General features: G+C 40.0%; 1 protein-coding gene across 5 annotated transcripts in view; it reads left to right on the top strand.

The window, feature by feature from the left end:
- The window catches only part of RABGAP1L (RAB GTPase activating protein 1 like), a 260,444-nt gene that overhangs the window by 132,693 nt on the left and 106,514 nt on the right, over nt 1-21,237 (top strand). For 4 of the 5 annotated variants that reach the window (XM_056497048.1, XM_056497049.1, XM_056497051.1 and 1 more), the window contains 3 exons: nt 4,005-4,079; nt 6,688-6,813; nt 8,225-8,368. In XM_056497048.1, coding sequence (XP_056353023.1) covers nt 4,005-4,079; nt 6,688-6,813; nt 8,225-8,368 — 345 coding nt within the window. The remainder of the gene's footprint in view (nt 1-4,004; nt 4,080-6,687; nt 6,814-8,224; nt 8,369-21,237) is intronic. The other variant, XM_056497050.1, reaches the window with a different exon arrangement.

The raw sequence follows: 21,237 nt of genomic DNA, 5'->3' as shown, positions 1-21,237 counted from the left end.
CTTTCAAGTTGTTAGTCTTATAATAAATTTAGGTATGGAGTTTTAAATTGTACTGTTACTAAAATTTTTTAGCAACTGAGCATATAATAAAATACCTTGTAGGGTGAAAAATCTGCATCAAAGTATGGATGTTTTCCTGAGACAGTCTGAGTTTCAGACACCATATAAGTCTTTTAAGTCTCCTAAAGTAGACTTCAGCACAGAGCTGTGTCTGTATTAAACACTGAGTAGCTTCCTTTGGTCATTTCATAGAGATCACAGAGAGGCATAACCTCTTCTCTTCCTTATTTAAATCTGCTGGCACTCATGGACAGAAGTTACAGAAATCCCAAATTGAGGTTTTAAATCAGCCATCTTTCCCTTTATCTTTTAAATTATGTGTATTTGGAAATTTTCTGTCTACAGAAGATTCTGATCTTGGGAAATGTTCCTTTCTTAATTATTTTGGAGAATAATTTCTGCCCGGCTCTGGATTCTTGGTTCCCTTTCCCAACGTGCAGATGATTCTCTGTCATGGACTTTGAGAAGACTCTGCTTCCAAAGACTTCCGTTTCTAATCATGATGTGCTAATAACTGCATAAATTCTCTTCAGAATTCAGAAAACTATTAAAAAGATGTCCCAATTATGTGAGATCTTAATTTAGTTAAAATGAATGAAAATAGGCTTAAAGTCAGAACCTTCATTAAATCCCATTTATGAGACAGAGAATATTTAAAATCTCAGTTAACTGGGGAATTGTAATTGGAAGTTCCTCAAGACGTTAGGAGAATAGTAAGTTAAAAACTGTGACATGTCACAGGTTGTCATGGGAAAAATCCCTTTCTTTTGAAATTATAAAGTTACAACGACTGCAGTGGAAATAGGAGATTTGGGATTTTGCCTTGTTTTTCTATTTCACGTGGAAAATGAAAGTTTCTTAGAAGCACAAATCTTAAATAGTTAATCTTAGACTTAGTTAACAATACGATATGGTGGGATCTGTAGGCAGCATCCTTGTTTTTAGGGTTATTCTGGTTAATTACATATTTCAGCACTATCAAATCCCATAGGTTGCTTAAAAATAAAATAGTATAATTGGAAATGTGGTGTGCATTAAGATTCCAAAGTCTCTTTGCATTGGGTAGATGCAATGAAATCATGTAGATTTTAGAGACTTCATTAAAAACTAAACCTTTAGTTGTCAAGATTATGATGTTTTGACTTAAGAGCAGAATCTTTCTTTGATCTAGTTCTGATACAGAGCTGAAGTTTATGTCCAAGTATATGATGACAACTACTTGTCAAAATCAGATTTTGAGGAGAGACCTGGTGGAAATGAATTTCAAATAATTAATTTCAAAAAAACTTTGGAAAAGGTGGATCAAGCAGATAATTTTTTTCATGGTTTTTGGTTTCTTCAAAGGCATTTTAATAATTACATCTTTTTACTGTGGCCCTTTGACATTTTTCTTCTATATAGGCAGTGTCCACTAATTAGTTTCATATTTTTATTTAAACCAAATTATCCAATACTTGCTGATTTGTCCATGGATCAATCTTTTTTAGAAAACTTTGAGTTTTTTCATCTCTTCTGTTTTAATCAGGCAATTAGTGGTTTACCAGTTTCCTTTTCCTCTCAAACTTTTTGAATTGATACTGTTTGTTCTTAATAAAATTTCAGTAATTTTAATCCCTTTAATTTATGATCACTTCTGATATTCAGTTGGACACAGATCCTTCAGTACATCCCCTGTTAGAAATGGTTCCAGCGGGATGACAAATGCTGTGATTCTTCTGTAAAAAAACAAATGCAGAGAAAGTTCATGGGAATTTTCTGCTGGAGATTAAATACAGATTTCTTATGTTGACCATATATTTTCCAAGCAGTGACACTGCCTTCCTGCTCTGAATGTTTTCGAAATGGATTTATTACAAGCTCAAATGTGTTTTAGGAAGTTGATTATGAGAAACTTAGCCGTTCTTCCTTCATATTTTTATTTTTAACTGCAGAGTGAGGATTTTTTTTGTACCTTTCTCGTTTTCCCTCTTTTGCTGTAACTTCAACTTCTTTCAGAATCTCATAAGAAGTATGTTTTTATTTCTTACAACTTTCTGTACTTCTCAATCTATGTCAGTTTTGGAAGCAGTTTGTTTTCTCCACTGTGTTGGTTTCTCAATACGTACTTTAAAATAACTGGTTTGGATTAATTTATTGCTATTTTCAGCAAATTATTCACTATAAGGCTTCTCACAAGAGAGAAACCCCAGGCATTGATAATTTGATGTCCATTTTTCAGCCTAGATTTTTAAAAGTAAATTAGAAGTGGCTTTATATAGTATGAAGAAATCATAAATCACATTTCTCATTTGTAATTCTGCATGTCTGTTTCTAAGCAGACCTGACCTATCAAAACTAGGGATCATTTAGGAAAGCTACAGAGACAAGATATTAGGAATCTATAAACTGATAGACCTGGGGAACAAATAGATAAAGACTCATGATGGTGATTAGCCAGTGAATGATTCTAGTTAATCATATAAAATATTAATTTAAGTGTCTAAAGCAATTTCTGTGAATTTATTACTTAGTGACTAATTAACTTCTTTATAGAGAGCATCCTTTTTTTTTCCAATTGACTTTTGTGTTTGCCATTGTACACTCCTCAGGTTAGTTTTTACATTTGACTTGTTACTAGAGCTGTTTTAAATTGGTAAGCTGAATTGTGACGGTTCATTAAATATTTTTCAGTTATTTCTGTGACTTCTTGAATTTTCTTGTCCACTGAAACTGAGCAATGGGCTGGGATTATTTTCACTCAGCTCCTAACTAATCCCATTAAACAGCTTTCAAAAGAGTGGTACAGACAAAGGGCAGAGAGCATCAATACCCAGGTCAGCTTTTCCCAAAGAAAATGTATAGCTGAATTGTTCAGAAACAGACTTTGAAAGGAATACCAGGCTGCACTTACAGAAATCCTGTTTCAGAGTAGTTTCAGAATTCCTCACAAATACTACATTCTCCCCATCAGATGGAAAAGTGGATCTTCTGGTCCACGCAACTCCTTTCTCCTCCTGGTTCTGCCCTTTGCTTTGGTTTTCCCTGGCTGTAACCTCAGTACATTGCTTATTCTCTCAGGATGTTTTCCTCTGATCTCAGTCCTGCTGCTTAGACTTTCTCAAGTTTCCACAAATTCTTAATGACCTCTGACAGCTCTTTAAAAACAGTATCTGTCTTCTCATCTTGGAAAAGTAAAGGGGAAGGAAAGGTTAGTTACTTTAGTTTAGGGATTTCTTAAGAGTAAGCAAAAGCACGTCTGTCATACCATAGGAAAATAAATCTTGTTAATTCTTCAGCATAACAAGGGCATGGAAGAACTGTTTCTGGTGAAATCTTCAGGTGAGTTCTCAGCAGTTTTCTAACCTTAGATCCTGTACTTGCGTAATGTCAGAACTTGTTTTTCCAAAAACAAACATTCACTTTCCCCACAGGTCAAACTTATGTTTGTATTTGTTGCATTGGTAAAGTTCTATCATTACTCACCTGAAGAGAATTATCATTGATCTAGGTGAAGGGAAATTGCATCCATTTCTTTTTAGAGTGATTGAAAAATAAAAATAATAGGAATTTAGAAGTACTACTACTACTACTCCCTATATGATTTTAGCCTGAGTAGTGTTACATAGAGAATCATGGAATGGCTTTGTCTGGAAGAGACATTAAAGTTCATCCCATTACACCTGCTGCCATGGACAGGGACACCTTCCACTCTCCCAGCCTGCTCCAAGCCCCATCCAGCGTGGCCTTGGACACTGCCAGGGGCAGCCACAGCTTTTCTGGGCACCCTGTGCCAGGGCCTCACTGCCCTCACAGGGAGGAATTTCTTCCCAATATCTCATCTAACCCTGCCCTCTGTCCATGGGAAATCACTTGTCCTACCACTCCACTACTGGATGGAACATATTTCTTCAACTTCCTTGTAGTCTGTATGCATTTTAAATACATTTTGACTTTTCTTTTTCTAGGCCTATTCTGTCTATGATGAAGACATTGGCTATTGCCAGGGACAGTCCTTCCTTGCAGCTGTGCTTCTACTTCATGTGAGTTTATTGCAAAATAAAAGCTTTGATATTTGAAACCAATGCAGCTGTAAAATTATGTAAAATCAACTGTTTATCAAAATTAAGTTTGACAGATATTCACTGTTACTTATTTGCCTGTATTATTTTTCCTCTTGTTGCTTTTTGGCCGTAGAGATTAATGGCCTTTATCTTCATTAATGTAGATTTCCTTTATCTGGGAGAAAACTGTTAAATTCTCAAGTACTTCTGTGCAAAAACTTGAAACCAATTTGTTACATATCAATTTTTTTCTTTTAATGTAGTTGTCACCTAAGTGAGCTCCCTTTGTGTTTATGGTGAATTTAAGTCTGCGAGACATTCTCAGAGCAGCCCATTGAAGCATGTAGTCACTAATTTTTTGGGTGATTTTTTCTCCTCAGGATATTTTATAATATCTTCTGAGGGAAAGCTGATTTTTAACTTTGATATTTTAGCCTGTAATCAAAAACTGCACAAAATTTGATCTGTTGCTTCCTTTATAAATGGGTATATGTTCAGAGATAGATAAATTACAGATTTTATAAGTGCAAGATGCTTTACATCTGATGTCTCCGTGGAAAAGCAGCAGATTCAAATAGTGTATTTATTGAGATAAAGTCTATCTGAATAAGCCACCCCAAAGCTCAACCACAATTCTTACTCAAGCTCTTGCTTGCTTTTTCTCTCAGGTTTTAATTAGTAAATTATCAGTCAGGATTGAAATACCTTTTGAAGTGTGGGTTTGATACAGCTGCTGGTGTTATGTATGTTACATACCCACTGCCTAAAGCATTTGGAACTCAAATTCAGATTAGTTTAAGTTGTAATTCCTAGTGAGAGCTGTGACTCCTTGAAGTCTTGAGAAACATGATACACAGCGACAGTTGCAGAGAAGCTTTAGATCTTTCAAGAATAAATCTGAATTAGTCCCATTATTGCAGTCTAACATGTACTGTAAAATAACTTATCTAAGTTATTTTGCAATTAATTTTTTACCAAAAGCAGGATTTTGAAGTTCCACTGGAAAAATGAGCCATTTTCAATACCAGAGTTGTTTAGGAATGTGTGGGTGTCACATTCTTAACATTTGAGTAATACCTCAGATTCTCTACCTTAGTTCTGTGTTATTATTACTACAAGGAATCAACTCTTTTTTTAGTGTTTCTGGAGCTGGAAGAAGTTGCCCTGTTCACCAGGAATGCGAAATGGAAATTACACTCTTTTTAATATGTCCTTTATAACATTTGGTTTCATCAGAGGATATTGAAGTGAAATGCTTAGAGAAGGGGGAAGCAAGGAGTCTCAATGAGCCTTTTGGCCAGGATACAATTATTTTTTCCCTTTACTTTGTCTGTGGCTTTTATATGCTGTCAGTCAGGATCATTCCATCCAGATAAACTTGTGATTAAGAGCTTTGAAATTCCTTAGAATTTGTCTTGGGTAAATCAAGCCCAGACTGATAGGCATCAGCCAATCTGGTAATACTTTGTACTGACCAGTTACTTTCCTTTATGGTGTCTGAAAATGAAAATGAAACTGCCCATGGCCCTAATCATGGGCTGAGCATGAGACGAAACTCTGAAGGGAAATATCAGAAGCCTAAAATTCTCTTTGAAAAACATGCTGAGCTTTCAGATGTGGTCTATACTTGATAAGAGGCTGGCAGTAGGCCAAATGAGTGAATACACTAAAAGGTCAAGTGTTGTTCTTGATTCTCAGTAATTGTTTTCATTTGTTACAATCTGGTGCTTCCAAAAGAAAGTACGTTTTTAATGTGATGGAAAGGTTGATTTGGGTTCTGTTTGTGCCTGTTATTATTATGTTACCTGAAGGCACAGGAGAAGATGATGTGGAGGTTTAGTGACACAGGGCTTCCAGCCAATTCAGTATTCAGTGGGCTCAAGCTGACAAATAGAAGTGTAGAGTGGCTCAGACAGTTTATGTTAGTACCACCTTCCATACCATTGTTGGATGAGAAATTTTGGTCAGAATGAAACAGAAATCATGGATGTAGGGCTTCTGAAAAAATCAGCATGTTAATAGATGGGGTTGTGGGATGCCCAGCTTAAGAGTTTTTGGTGTCCTGAGGTTTGGATGAAAGTGGATGAGCATTGTTCTCAATAGAGGTTGGTTGTACCTTAGTTCTCCTGAATTTTTCCCATTTAACCAAGTATCTCTCAGAAGACATCACAGTCATGAGTTGTTGCCTTTTTATTTTGTTTTCATTCTTTTTTATTTTTAAATTGTTTTTATGTGACTGAGAGTTGTGTACTAGTTGTTCTCATACCTATTTTACAAAAAGAATTCTGCTGACAGTTGTGCTGCTGTAGGGATGTAGACATACATGAACCTATGATCCCACATTTTCTTCAGAGAAGGCCTTACAGAGCCAAATCCAGGTGCTCATCAAGGAGACTAGTCCCAGTGAGATTTTAGTTGGTTAATCTGGCATTCACAGTACTTGGCTGAACATTTTAATACTTCCCTGGTTCAGAATTCATTGTGCATAAGGTGTTTAAGTGTGTGTGTCTGTAATAATGTAATGTGTCTGTAATAATGGATCCTTAGCTCCATTATTAACCCTATTTTTGTGTATTTTTCCAACCAGATGCCAGAGGAGCAGGCATTCTGTGTATTTGTGAAAATAATGTATGACTATGGCTTGAGGGACCTCTACAGAAATAACTTTGAAGATCTCCATTGCAAATTTTTCCAACTGGAGAAGTTAATGCAGGTGGGGCCAAAGTAACAGATTCTCCTTTGATTTGTTTTATAAATGGAAATACTGACATGGAGAAGAGATTAATGCTTTGCTTCCAAAAGCTATTGGACAATAAAACCCCCTCTCCCTATAGAGGTGGGATAAAGCAAAGCAGGGAAGTTTAATAGCTGAATTCAAACATAATGAATCAGATTTGTTTCTAGGTTTTTTTGTCTCTGATATACCACTTCTGCAGTTAATCTTTGTATCCAAACAGAGCAGATATTTGCTTCTCCCATTTGATTGCTCCCACTCTATTTCTGATGTTGCTTAGAGAGAATGTCTCTGTGCTGTTGAGGCCAGTATATCCTTTGAACTGCCTCCATCAGTGTCCTACTTTCCATGAATTATGTGGGTGTTAAGAGGTCAGACAAATCAGGACATCCTGATGCTTATGAAATAGCAGTCAAGTGTGGACCACTGGGCAGGTTTTACTGTCTCTTCAGAGACTCTACTCTTTTTTCAAGTGTAATTACTTAATCGAGCAGTTTAGCATAACTGAATGGCTGCAAATATTATACATTGTTATTCTGACTAATAAGGAATTACTTACTGTTCGTTAAGCGCTACCCTTTTGTTGGCACTATGAAAAGCTGCTTGATGAAGTCAATTCTCACAGATAACCATAGGTACCTCTGTGGGATATACTGAAACCAAATAAAACAGACTATTTTTAATTTAGTGGTATTTTTTCAGATGTCAAATTGTATATTTTGTATTTGATGGAGTGGAATTGCATACTAATTAATGTGCTACTTCAGCATATGGTCTTCTCAATATTTACTTATGTCCACAAAGATTTTTGTTAACAAACAAAACAGATTTTGTTAACAAATATACCCTTAACAAAGATATTTTATTAAATGACCGTATCATCACGGTTCAGTAGGATTTTCTGTGCTTATTTTGTGTTGCTTGAATGTGCTCCTAGTTAGAGAAATGGTCTGATGGAGTTGTGTGCTCTGTTGCACACAACACTTTGCTCTGCAAAGTGATCTGATTCCAGTAGCCATTGTTTTTTGTGGCAGAAGCATTTATAGCAAGACACAGCAAATGAGTAACTTAAAATATACAGCATGACATAGATTTTACAAGTGCTCTGCCTTTTGACTGCTGAAGATTCTGTAATTACTCAGTATAGTCTCAGTGTGTTCTTTCATACTGTGATGGAATCCACTGTGGATATCTTACTAAAAAATGTAACCATGTGATACCTTGGCATTGAAATTTATCGAGAAACATCTTCATTGCCCAAGAGAAGCCAGGCTTTCACTTTATTGTGCTTTTTTGCTATTTAGCAACCCTGATCCTTACTGGAAGTATGGATGAAGAACTCAAATTACTGAGTAATATTGAAACATCTTTTTTTTTTCCTTTGTTCCAGGAGCAGTTACCAGACTTGCACAGCCATTTCTCAGACCTCAATTTGGAAGCTCACATGTATGCATCCCAGTGGTTCCTCACTCTTTTTACTGCCAAGTTTCCACTCTGCATGGTCTTCCATATCATTGACTTACTACTTTGTGAGGTAAAAAAAATATGGAATCAGAAATTCCTTCCTCTACTCCATCAATATTTCTTCTTGTTTTATTTTGTTTTGTTGAAGTCCTTTACTGCTTAATTATAAAATGTGTGTAACTAAGTTATGTAGAACCCATAGTTATATTGAACAGAAGATGTTTAGTGAAACACTGATTTGATTTAAAAATTAGAACTGTGGATTGCCTCATTTTTTGCTGAGGGGTCTAATTAAGAATATCCGATGCACACACCTGTTTTTCATTTAATTTGTTAAATGATTATTCAGAGTTAGGAATTGTGATTTCTTGACACCTAGTAAGGAAAGCTCTCCAAGTGGCCTGCTTCAGAGTGCCCACAGATAGAAATGGTGGTGCATGTTGCTTTGGTGGCCTGATATTAAACAAAGAGTGAGAGGGGCCAAACACACAAATGAGGGAAACTCCTTCCTTTTGTTTTTTTCCCTTGCTATTCCAACTAGGAACACACTACTCCAGATACAAAATGGTATGTGTCTGTGCTGTAGATATATTTACACTTTCTTTTAAAAGCCAATCAGAATAGGTTGATAATCTAGAATATTTATTTTGGTAAAATACCAGTCTTTCCTTTGGTAAAAGAGAAGTCAGAGCATCTGTGGCATTACACCTGCTTTTAAACCTGTCACTGATTTCCTCTCAAATTTCAAGGTATCACAAATGTGAAAATAAATAGATAGATAAAATATTTGATAATTCTAAAGGTGAAGGCTTTGTTGAGTATGACACACTGTTGACTCTAGTTCATTTTGTTAATTTTTGTTGTGAAGTATTTTGTCTGAGAATCTTCAGGCTTGCTGCATATGCCTTGGTAGGAATCAGTCCTTGAGATATTTTTTATTCTGCATATTGGTGCTCAGTTATCAAAGCAAGGTAGAGTAATATTGGCTATGTTTATCTCAATGTGTCTGAAGCAATTCAGGTGGGAAAGAAGGTGAAAATCCAAGGAGAATCCAAGTAAAATCAAAGGAGAAAGTAAGACAGTGCAACATTAGAACATGCTAGGGAAAGGGAAAGTTGTAGTGTTTGTGGAGGGTAATCACACGCAGCTAAAGAAGCGTGTTTTACTACAGATAAAAATAAACCAGAAAGAGTAAGAAAATTTATTTCTAGTGAGAAGATACATGCAGACATCTTGAGAAAGAGTGCGGCAGTGTGGAGACAACATGCTGAGGCACCAGTTTTTTTATCAGAAAATTGCTCCTAACATTCGGGAGTCAACCACTCTCAAGTAACAGGCCATTTTGAGAATTTGTGGGAGGGGCATAGATTAGTCATAAAAAAATAAAAATCTTGTTGGCCCTCTTTATAGACAGCAAGTCAATTCTGTAGGCGTATGGCTATAGGCAAAGCAGGAAGAAGCCATTCCTTGAGAGAGGACTGGAGTTGTGTGTCCAGTCAGCCTCTGGAAGGAGTTATGGGGGAAATAAAAACATAATTTTTTCTGCATAAATTGTTCCTTACTTTATCTCCGAACAACCAGCATGCTGGTAATTCTGGCAACTGGAAGGAGAAAAAACAGTGGCAGCTGCTAACACTAAAACATATTCTGCAGAAAAAAAAACCCAGAAAAGCAAGAAGCTTTTGAAGTGAATTGTCTTAAGTTTTTAAAAACAAGCTTCCAGCCTTTTCCTTAATTTGTCATAGATACAGATGAATTTTGAATACCCTTCAAGCTCCTGATTTAAGCTTTCTCCACATCCTTGTCCTGTGTGTGGTTACAAAATGTTTGCATTCTGTGCAACTCTTATAGTAAAGAAAAAGTATGAGGAAGACAACTATATAAAATCATTGCTAAATGCATCCTGCTAGCTAATAATTTTAAGGGAGTCTCTCTGGTCACCTTGAAAATACTTGGATTATGGGTGTACAATTTGTGTCTGGGAATAACTGATCTCTAGAGGTCCCTTCCAACCCCAACCATTCAGTGATTCTATGTCAAGAGAGAGTGTTTGTATTGGCTTGGGTTTTTGATTTTTGATTGTGGCTGGAAGAGTGAAATCTTACAGATTTCACTTTCAATTACAGATTCAACTTTCAATCCAGGGGGGAAAAATACCTGTTGGATGTGCTGTAATTTCCCAGCTAACAAGGGAGGCACATTTCCTTCCCTTGCCTGCACAGTGGTACAGTGGCACAAGCTGAGGATGGAACTCCTGGGCAGAAGCATAATTATGAAAAAGGAGTTAAAGTTATGATGGGAATTAAGTTTTATGGAGAACTTTTTAAAATCCCATCAAAGTGAGTGTCACTACAGTCAAGGTCTTCTCATCATTCTCATATAAAGTATTGCTTCAGAGCAGTTTTATGTAAATTCACACAAATTTGGGATTTGCCATGGCTTCTGTGTGACTGTTGTCACCAGACTGTTGAAGATGTGAATAAACCCTTCAATTTCCAGTGGTCTTAGGACATTGCCTGAGTAGTACTGAGGCAGAACATATCACCCATCCCCATGTAGAAATGAAATATTTTGGAATTCCTTTTCTTCCCTGTGACAGAAGCTTGAAGAGAATTTTGGGCTTCCAGGCAGGTACACCACCACAGTGATATATCTTATAAAGCACAGCTGCTTGTAATAAAAACACAAACTTGTTGATCCAGGTGAGTTTTAATGTGATTACAGCAAACTGTGTGGTTTGGAGCCTGGAGGTCTTTCTACAACATTCCTTTTAACTGCCTGTCTCAGTTGTTTCATTTTTCTTTTCCTCTTCTTCCCCCCTTTGCTATTTCTATTTGCATTGTAGAAAATTTTTATTGATGAAACACAGGGTTGTATTTGGACTTGTCAGTCTTATGTATCAATATGACATGATGTTATTGAACACTTTGCAAGCCTGCTCTGTTTTGCTGTCTCTTTTTGTTCTATTTTAAATTATTTATTTAAAGTTGTGCTCAGAAATAGCAGTTCATCTAGGTAAAGCTCTTGTCACTCAGAGCTGTCCCCATTGCAACAGCTGCACCTCAGCTGTGCTAGAGAATATCAAACAGTTTGTTCACTTTGTTTTGCATTTTAATCTATTCAGTTTAAAATTAAAATATTCATTTTAAAAACATTAAACAAATTACCTTCAGTAGGCATTACAAGAGAAAATCAACCCAAACTAGTTGGCAGATTATCAGTAAGCGTTTTTAAAATTTTCATGATTTTTTTTCTGCTTAAAGAAGAAAATTCTTTAACCTTTTGTGATATATACAGCGCTGCCAAAACTAAAGGAGGTGTAGAGCTCAAGCTGTCATTCCAGTATTAGTTGAGAATTTTGAAACACTATGGTTAACTCCATTTTAGGTTAATCTGGCTATTTTTGTGTGCAGTTTTGGGGGATATTAAATACTTGAGGATGGTATTTCTCTCCTTTTAAGGAATATGCAAAAACCTCTCCTGCATGCTGCCCTTCTTGGGCTGCCACAGCTGTTTGTTTTAGTGTAATATAATTTGACTATGTAATTTAACTGCTAAGTTAGTTTGACTACTAAGCTGCCATTCTGACTGGATCATGACTGGATCCAAAGGCATGCAGCTGATTATAATTTTTGAATATGAAATTATTTAATGTTTACTAATGTAGCTAATAGCAAAGAAGGGAAAATGCCTTTCACAGGACCACATAGCACAGTGCAAGAAGGGGGAGTTGAAAGCTAGGATACCATCATTCCTTGGCCTTTATTTATCAACTATTGCTTTCAGAATATTGTGTAAAATATTCAGTTATAGTGAAGGCTGATAGGTGTCTTTAAAAACCTTTTAAAATGTGAACAATGCAGTGCTAGTAAGTGAACACTTACTGATAGTAGAAATGTGGCACCACATTGTGGAGATGTGGTTACTGGGAGCACTCCTTCCTGATGAAACATTGACAACCAGAGCAGAATTACAGGTATTGACACTGAAGATTTGATTTCTGTCTTGTGTGTGTCTTGCTGGGGTGGATGTGCCAGGAAATGCTGTATGGTACCACTCAGGGCTGGCTGGCACCGTGCTAGCGCTGACATAGGAGGAGAAACTGTAATAGGCTGCTCTTTTTTTATCTGTCACTGTCAGATACGTCTGTGATGTCTTCAACAGAGTTGAGAAAGAACAGATTAACATTTCAATTTATTAAACTTCCTCGGGAATTGAGTCAAGAACAAGCCTACTTCCTCTGTAAATCTGCACTGGGATGAAATGTGAATTAAATAAAAGATTGTGCACAGTTGTTTATCTTCTGTAGATGTATAGGGGAAAACAAATTGAACTTTCTGGACTTACTTTTATTGCCATGTTGTCTTCATTTATTAACCCTTTCAGTTACGAATATTTTATGAAATCTTACAAAACAGAAAAATGGAAATAAAATTTCTTATAGTAACAGCATATTAAAAGCTTAAATTCTAAGTAGGCATAGGTCTGTGGTGGAGCTGAGTGCTATTTCAGTACTGTTTACCAGCGCAAAGTCAATGTCATACATATTAGTCGGAAAAGGCCATTAGCCGTCTCTTTCTTTTCATTTTAGGAATACAGGCAAGTAAATTTTGGCATTTAGACCGTGTTTTCCTCCTGCCCAGTCCCTTTGCATCAGGCCTGCTGGAGAGCTGAGCCTTTCTGAAATCTTTATCAGCCACTGTTATTTCATGTAAAGAGACTGGAGAGGATTTCTTTCCCAGACTGCTATAATTAGCTTTTAATTAATTTAGAAGAAGGAGAATGGGTTTTCTCAGACTCCAGATGGATGACTAGAATTTGAATGTGGATGTCCAATGGTAATGCTGGTTTGCTGCATTCAAGGGTCTGTTGACATGTCAACCATCATGATCTTTTTTTGTTGCAGAAGTGGGAGGTCTGCAATGGAGACAACCTCAGGTTTACTAGACCTATATGTTTGGCTTTTATGTAGTTAGATTAGTGACTTAAATCCAAAGGAAAAGTAATTTTATGCTAATTCATCTGATGATCTATGGCTGTAATATAATATGGGGGCTTTTCAGCACTAGAACAGAAATTAACTTAAAAAGAAAGAAAGAAGGATGTAGGATTTAATTTTGTGTGTACTGTATGAGGAACTTCTTAAAGCTTTTGGATGTGTGTGTTTAAAACATTCAGATTGTATTGATAAACAATTTTAAGTTATTTTCAGTGTGAAGATAACCAGTAGTATAAGGTGCTATAAAATTCAGTCAACAGCAAAAATACTGGAGATATAGTACCATGTTCTGTATTTCCATGGGGACCGGGGACACAAAATGTTCTAACAGAATTTCTAATAATTCAGGTTTGGACCAAGGATAAGAGTGTTTTAATAGAGAACAGAATCTGAGAGGTTCTAGGAGAGGGTTTAGCATAACCCTTGACTCAAGGTTGTCCAGCTCTTCCCATGAGCATCCATAATTTATGTATCTTCCAGTCATGGCTGCTGCTTTGTTTATCCCCAAAATAACAAGGCTGGTGATAAAGGCTCAGCATGAGCAAAGGAAAAACAATCTCATAACAGCCTGCAATCCAAGATAACTTATGGGAACAGAAGGTACCTTTTGGGTGATGTTGATGAATTTTGTGGTCCTAAATGTTAAGGCTACTTCTTAAAATGTTCTAAGATCTAGGTGAAAAAGGTACCAAGGATGAGTCACCAGTTTGAATGACCTCTTTTGGGCCTTAGCGGGGTCACCCATCTAATGCCCTGTTCACACTATGTCTCTGAATTACTTTCCCCATTACTCATGAAATATTTTAGCCACCTGCTAGTTGATGCTCACTTAGTTATTTTTTCTAGGAATACAGTAGATTTCTATAATGCTTACTTAACACTAGTGCCATCTGCTGTATTGAAGTAGCAGCATATCCTACACTGTCTTGGCAAGCTTCAAAAACACTTTAGAAATAACTGAAGGAAAGCATCATAAATGGGAGAGTGACATTCCATGAGCAAATCCAGGAAGCTGAGGTAATTTGGGAAATGTTTTTAAAGAAGAGGGTAGTGCAGTCTGCCTGTGCTGAAGCACTTTCCATTGCTTTGTGCTTGGAATTTGAGTCTGTTACAAATTTTCTAAATACGTAAAATCAAAATGTGAACTTTGTATTTGACTCACTGTTGGAAAGGAAAGACCAATGTCAGGGTTCAGGGAGATGAGGGCCAGGGCTGTGTCATGGCAGGGAAAGGGAGAGGATGAGGAATAACACTGGGAAGAAGATCAGAAGGAGTGCAAGGGGGCAGGTGCTGATTTAGTGTGGGCATGTATTTTTATTTTTCTTTTTCTTTGTGGTGTGTGAGCATAGGTGGGGGGGAACTGTCACTGTGGGGCTAGGAAGCAGCAAAAGAATACAACAACATGACTCCTCTTCCTAACAGCGAGAAGAATGATTTATTGAAAAGCCATGGCATATGTATAAGGGAGATTGCAAAAAAAACAAAGTAGAAAAGACTCATTGGTCAAAGAAGGTGACACCTCTTTGAAAACATGCTCTCCAAAATATCATGAGTCACTCACATGACTCAGTGGTCAACACCAGGTGTCTATCTGTGTTTTCTTTCTACCTTTCCGTGTTTTGTCTCTGAGAAAGATTTTCAGCCTGGGAAAGATTTAGGCTGGAGCTGAGAAAAGTCAACAACCTGGGGAAAAAAACCCAATTAGGTTCCCCATGAACCTTCAGCAGTGTCCCCAAGGAACGAGGCACAGCTCTCTGTCAAGAGGTGTTTTGAGCCTCTTACCTTTTCTGCTTTCATTAAAACTGGGATCTGGAAGATTCCTTGTCCTCTGAGCACATCTAACAGCCTTGCCCTGTTTCCATACCAGAGCTGGAGGACTTGTCTTACCTAAAGAGATGAGAACTCTTTTTCTCTCCTTGTGTGTGATAACACCCTTGGTGCCTAGTGTGGATTTAGGCTCCTTTCTTTGTCCCTGTATTAATCAGTTTTGGAAGAATGGACAGAAATGTCTAAAACCATTGCAATTTAAAGCTTTGCAAACCAGAAGAGTAGAGTTAGTGTATGTCTTAGTTGACACATGCTGCTAGCCCATAATCAGTTGCTGGTGAATTAGGAATGTATCACTGGAGAAATACCTCATGCAAGGGGGCAGTTTGATATGTGGAAAAGACTTAAAATTCTGTGGCTGTAATTTTTGTTCTTTGCAAAGAGTCACAGAAAGTGGAGAGGAAAAAAATGCTAATCTCACAGCAGTCTCTACCTTCATTCACCCATAGCAACATCTCAGCAGCAAATGACATGAAAACCATCCAAAACATGCAAATACTCATTTCTAAATCCCATTTATTTCTATTAAAAGCAACCTAATAAACAAAATTTCATGTGAAATCATACTAATACATGTTCATGATTGCCTGGAATTTATTTGCCTGGTGTGCTGTTTTATGTTGCAAAATACGGAAAAGTGACACAAGTCAATACGGAATCCCCTGGCATTGTTTTTGCCATCTCCCTGGTACCTGCTTCTGTAAGAATTCAATCAACTGGTTTTAACTGGATATGTGTAATTTTCATGGAATCATAGGATCAGAGGGGAGATTTCTGTGTTTTCTCCTTTTCTGTGTTGTAGCATTTCCTGGTGGGAAGTCTGGGGGAAGCCCAGTCTGAAAACTTGACTGTACTCATACATTAGCAGTAAGATCTCTTTGTTTTTTGATTGTTCTTTTCCTTTAGTAAGAAAACTGTATCTGTTGTTTACACAAAACCTGCTAATTTGTGTTGTGCCTTATTTGAACAAGAGTTTTAACTTTTTTTCCTTTAGTCACCTTCTTATTGAACTAGAATAAATGTACAAGTTGCACAAACTCTGTCTGAAAGGTGCTAATTAAATGCCCCTGCAGAGCATATTCCAAGGTTGCCCTGCTTACAAAGGGAGGTTTGAGCTTCAGACCATATATTCATCTTGTCAACAAAAAATTGTGTGTTCTCAACATATTAGAGTTGCTAAGCAATTGTTTTGCTGGAAGCCATCCAAAACATAAATAGAATTTTAATTCTCCTTTAGAGTCTGTAACCCAAATTACCCTCTGTACTCAGTTGAAAGGCTGTGCAATTAATTTCATTGTTATGAAACACGTTGGATTTATGAAATAGTGTCAAGTTAACTTCTGTTGAATAGCTAATTTCCCTTTAAAGAAAAGAAAATTCAGTTATTAGAAGGCTGGAAGAGGTTCATGTCATGTGGGGCTTGAGACTTCTCAGCCCTTAAGGAGGTGCTTACTTGACTCTTTTTACCTGGTGATGAACTTTAGAAGTATTTTATCATTACCCTGTTTCCTTTTACACGTCATGCCTATCTAGGGGGAAAAGAACACAGATAAAGACATTGATGAATTAAATTTTTTTTTTTTGTAAAAGAGATTAACTTTCTTTTGTTGGTGAAGATGGTGCTGAGGGTATTGCTATGTAAACAGAGGAAGGTCTGTCGTGGGGTCTGGGTTGGAGAGGGAGAGATGCTAATATTGAATATAGCCTGTCTTCTCTTTAGACTTTTGTCTACAGTCATCCTGAGTGTTAATGCTGTCCAGATATACATGACTAAATTGTTTGGCCTCACTCAGCTCTGTGCTTGGCTGTTGAATTTGGCTTGTCGCACGTATTGGTTTGCTGCCCCTTGACTTTCTTTTTGTCCAGCCTCTGGGCGGTTTGGCTTGGTCAGATGAATAAATCTGCCTCCTCCCTTCAGCAGGAAGCCAGAGGCAGCCTTTCTGTCACAGAGATCTCACTGAATACAAACTGGGTCCCACAGAAATGCATCTTTACCGGTCTCAGTTTGTTCTTTGTTCCCAGCCTTCGTTTCAGGCCTTTTCAAAAGTCATCTTGTTTCAGAGTACAGAGGGACTCAAAGAGGCTTCTATCTGCAGGCGGAGTTTTGGCTTTGGAGGGAATTAAGGAACTGGGAAAACCTTTCACTAGACCAGAGTTAACATTGTAAGATTTCCGTTTACTTTCAGCCTGTCTTAATTTCAGTGCACGAGAGAAAGTTTCACTGGTTTGCCTGTGAAAACATCACCTCCAATTGTGATTGGAAATTACAGGTTTTTTGACATACAGTTCAAAGAGGCAGGTGTTTCTATGAAGCACAATCCTTATGAATTGAATGGGGGCTTCCTGGATGGTGACCATTCATCTCACTAGTGGAAGATATGAAGGGCTCTTCTGCTAAATCATGTTCTTTCCTCTGAAGTAAGTGCTTCTCTAAAGGAGAGTGTGTCTGTAAAGCAGAGGATGGTCAGAGTGGCAGTCAGCAGGAGCTGTAAGGGGGTTGATATATGGTACAAACTCCAACACCCTTCCCTGAAACTTCCCTTCCCTGAACTTTCCCTTCCCTTCCCTTCCCTTCCCTTCCCTTCCCTTCCCTTCCCTTCCCTTCCCTCCCTTCCCTTCCCTTCCCTTCCCTTCCCTTCCCTTCCCTTCCCTTCCCTTCCCTTCCCTTCCCTTCCCTTCCCTTCCCTTCCCTTCCCTTCCCTTCCCTTCCCTTCCCTTCCCTTCCCTTCCCTTCCCTTCCCTTCCCTTCCCTTCCCTTCCCTTCCCTTCCCTTCCCTTCCCTTCCCTTCCCTTCCCTTCCCTTCCCTGAAACTTCCCTTCCCTGAAACTTCCCTTCCCTGAAACTTCCCTTCCCTTCCCTTCCCTGAAACTTCCCTGAAACTTCCCTGAAACTTCCCTGAAACTTCCCTGAAACTTCCCTGAAACTTCCCTGAAACTTCCCTTCCCTGAAACTTCCCTGAAACTTCCCTGAAACTTCCCTGAAAATTCCCTTCCCTGAAACTTCCCTTCCCTGAAACTTCCCTTCTCTGAAACTTCCCTGAAACTTCCCTGAAACTTCCCTGAAACTTCCCTGAAACTTCCCTTCCCTTCCCTGAAACTTCCCTTCCCTTCCCTTCCCTGAAACTTCCCTTCCCTTCCCTTCCCTTCCCTGAAACTTCCCTTCCCTTCCCTTCCCTTCCCTTCCCTTCCCTTCCCTTCCCTTCCCTTCCCTTCCCTTCCCTTCCCTTCCCTTCCCTTCCCTTCCCTTCCCTTCCCTTCCCTTCCCTTCCCTTCCCTTCCCTTCCCTTCCCTTCCCTGAAACTTCCCTGAAACTTCCCTGAAACTTCCCTGAAACTTCCCTGAAACTTCCCTGAAACTTCCCTGAAACTTCCCTGAAACTTCCCTTCCCTTCCCTGAAACTTCCCTTCCCTTCCCTTCCCTTCCCTTCCCTGAAACTTCCCTTCCCTTCCCTTCCCTTCCCTGAAACTTCCCTTCCCTTCCCTTCCCTTCCCTTCCCTGAAACTTCCCTTCCCTGAAACTTCCCTTCCCTTCCCTTCCCTTCCCTTCCCTTCCCTTCCCTTCCCTTCCCTTCCCTTCCCTTCCCTTCCCTTCCCTTCCCTGAAACTTCCCTGAAACTTCCCTGAAACTTCCCTGAAACTTCCCTGAAACTTCCCTGAAACTTCCCTGAAACTTCCCTTCCATGAAACTTCCCTTCCCTTCCCTTCCCTTCCCTTCCCTTCCCTTCCCTTCCCTTCCCTTCCCTTCCCTTCCCTTCCCTTCCCTTCCCTTCCCTTCCCTTCCCTTCCCTGAAACTTCCCTGAAACTTCCCTGAAACTTCCCTTCCCTTCCCTTCCCTTCCCTTCCCTTCCCTGAAACTTCCCTTCCCTGAAACTTCCCTTCCCTTCCCTTCCCTGAAACTTCCCTTCCCTTCCCTGAAACTTCCCTGAAACTTCCCTTCCCTGAAACTTCCCTTCCCTGAAACTTCCCTTCCCTTCCCTTCCCTTCCCTTCCCTTCCCTTCCCTTCCCTTCCCTTCCCTTCCCTTCCCTTCCCTTCCCTTCCCTTCCCTTCCCTTCCCTTCCCTTCCCTTCCCTTCCCTTCCCTTCCCTTCCCTTCCCTTCCCTTCCCTTCCCTTCCCTTCCCTGAAACTTCCCTGAAACTTCCCTGAAACTTCCCTGAAACTTCCCTTCCCTTCCCTGAAACTTCCCTGAAACTTCCCTTCCCTTCCCTTCCCTGAAACTTCCCTTCCCTGAAACTTCCCTTCCCTGAAACTTCCCTTCCCTGAAACTTCCCTTCCCTGAAACTTCCCTTCCCTGAAACTTCCCTGAAACTTCCCTGAAACTTCCCTGAAACTTCCCTGAAACTTCCCTTCCCTTCCCTTCCCTGAAACTTCCCTTCCCTTCCCTGAAACTTCCCTTCCCTTCCCTTCCCTTCCCTTCCCTTCCCTTCCCTTCCCTTCCCTTCCCTTCCCTTCCCTTCCCTTCCCTTCCCTTCCCTTCCCTTCCCTTCCCTTCCCTTCCCTTCCCTTCCCTTCCCTTCCCTTCCCTTCCCTGAAACTTCCCTTCCCTGAAACTTCCCTTCCCTGAAACTTCCCTTCCCTTCCCTTCCCTTCCCTTCCCTTCCCTTCCCTTCCCTTCCCTTCCCTTCCCTTCCCTTCCCTTCCCTTCCCTTCCCTTCCCTTCCCTTCCCTTCCCTTCCCTTCCCTTCCCTGAAACTTCCCTTCCCTTCCCTTCCCTGAAACTTCCCTGAAACTTCCCTGAAACTTCCCTGAAACTTCCCTGAAACTTCCCTGAAACTTCCCTTCCCTGAAACTTCCCTTCCCTGAAACTTCCCTTCCCTTCCCTGAAACTTCCCTTCCCTTCCCTTCCCTTCCCTTCCCTTCCCTTCCCTTTCCTTCCCTTCCCTTCCCTTCCCTTCCCTTCCCTTCCCTTCCCTTCCCTTCCCTTCCCTTCCCTTCCCTTCCCTTCCCTTCCCTTCCCTTCCCTTCCCTTCCCTTCCCTTCCCTTCCCTTCCCTTCCCTTCCCTTCCCTTCCCTGAAACTTCCCTGAAACTTCCCTTCCCTTCCCTTCCCTTCCCTTCCCTTCCCTTCCCTTCCCTTCCCTTCCCTTCCCTTCCCTTCCCTTCCCTTCCCTTCCCTTCCCTTCCCTTCCCTTCCCTGAACCCTGAAACTTCCCTGAAACTTCCCTGAAACTTCCCTGAAACTTCCCTGAAACTTCCCTGAAACTTCCCTTCCCTTCCCTGAAACTTCCCTTCCCTTCCCTGAAACTTCCCTTCCCTGAAACTTCCCTTCCCTTCCCTGAAACTTCCCTTCCCTTCCCTTCCCTTCCCTTCCCTTCCCTGAAACTTCCCTTCCCTTCCCTTCCCTGAAACTTCCCTTCCCTTCCCTGAAACTTCCCTTCCCTGAAACTTCCCTTCCCTTCCCTTCCCTTCCCTTCCCTTCCCTTCCCTTCCCTTCCCTTCCCTTCCCTTCCCTTCCCTTCCCTTCCCTGAAACTTCCCTTCCCTGAAACTTCCCTTCCCTGAAACTTCCCTTCCCTTCCCTTCCCTTCCCTTCCCTTCCCTTCCCTTCCCTTCCCTTCCCTTCCCTTCCCTTCCCTTCCCTTCCCTTCCCTGAAACTTCCCTGAAACTTCCCTGAAACTTCCCTGAAACTTCCCTGAACCTTCCCTGAAACTTCCCTGAAACTTCCCTGAAACTTCCCTGAAACTTCCCTTCCCTGAAACTTCCCTTCCCTGAAACTTCCCTTCCCTGAAACTTCCCTTCCCTTCCCTGAAACTTCCCTTCCCTGAAACTTCCCTTCCCTGAAACTTCCCTTCCCTTCCCTGAAACTTCCCTTCCCTTCCCTTCCCTTCCCTTCCCTTCCCTTCCCTTCCCTTCCCTTCCCTTCCCTTCCCTTCCCTTCCCTTCCCTTCCCTTCCCTTCCCTTCCCTTCCCTTCCCTTCCCTTCCCTTCCCTGAAACTTCCCTTCCCTTCCCTGAAACTTCCCTTCCCTTCCCTGAAACTTCCCTTCCCTGAAACTTCCCTTCCCTTCCCTTCCCTTCCCTTCCCTTCCCTTCCCTTCCCTTCCCTTCCCTTCCCTTAAACTTCCCTTCCCTTCCCTTCCCTTCCCTTCCCTTCCCTTCCCTGAAACTTCCCTGA

This window comes from Oenanthe melanoleuca, chromosome 8 (genome assembly GCF_029582105.1).
Source record: "Oenanthe melanoleuca isolate GR-GAL-2019-014 chromosome 8, OMel1.0, whole genome shotgun sequence".
Lineage (NCBI taxonomy): Eukaryota > Metazoa > Chordata > Aves > Passeriformes > Muscicapidae > Oenanthe > Oenanthe melanoleuca.
This window is presented reverse-complemented; position numbering and strand designations above follow the sequence as displayed.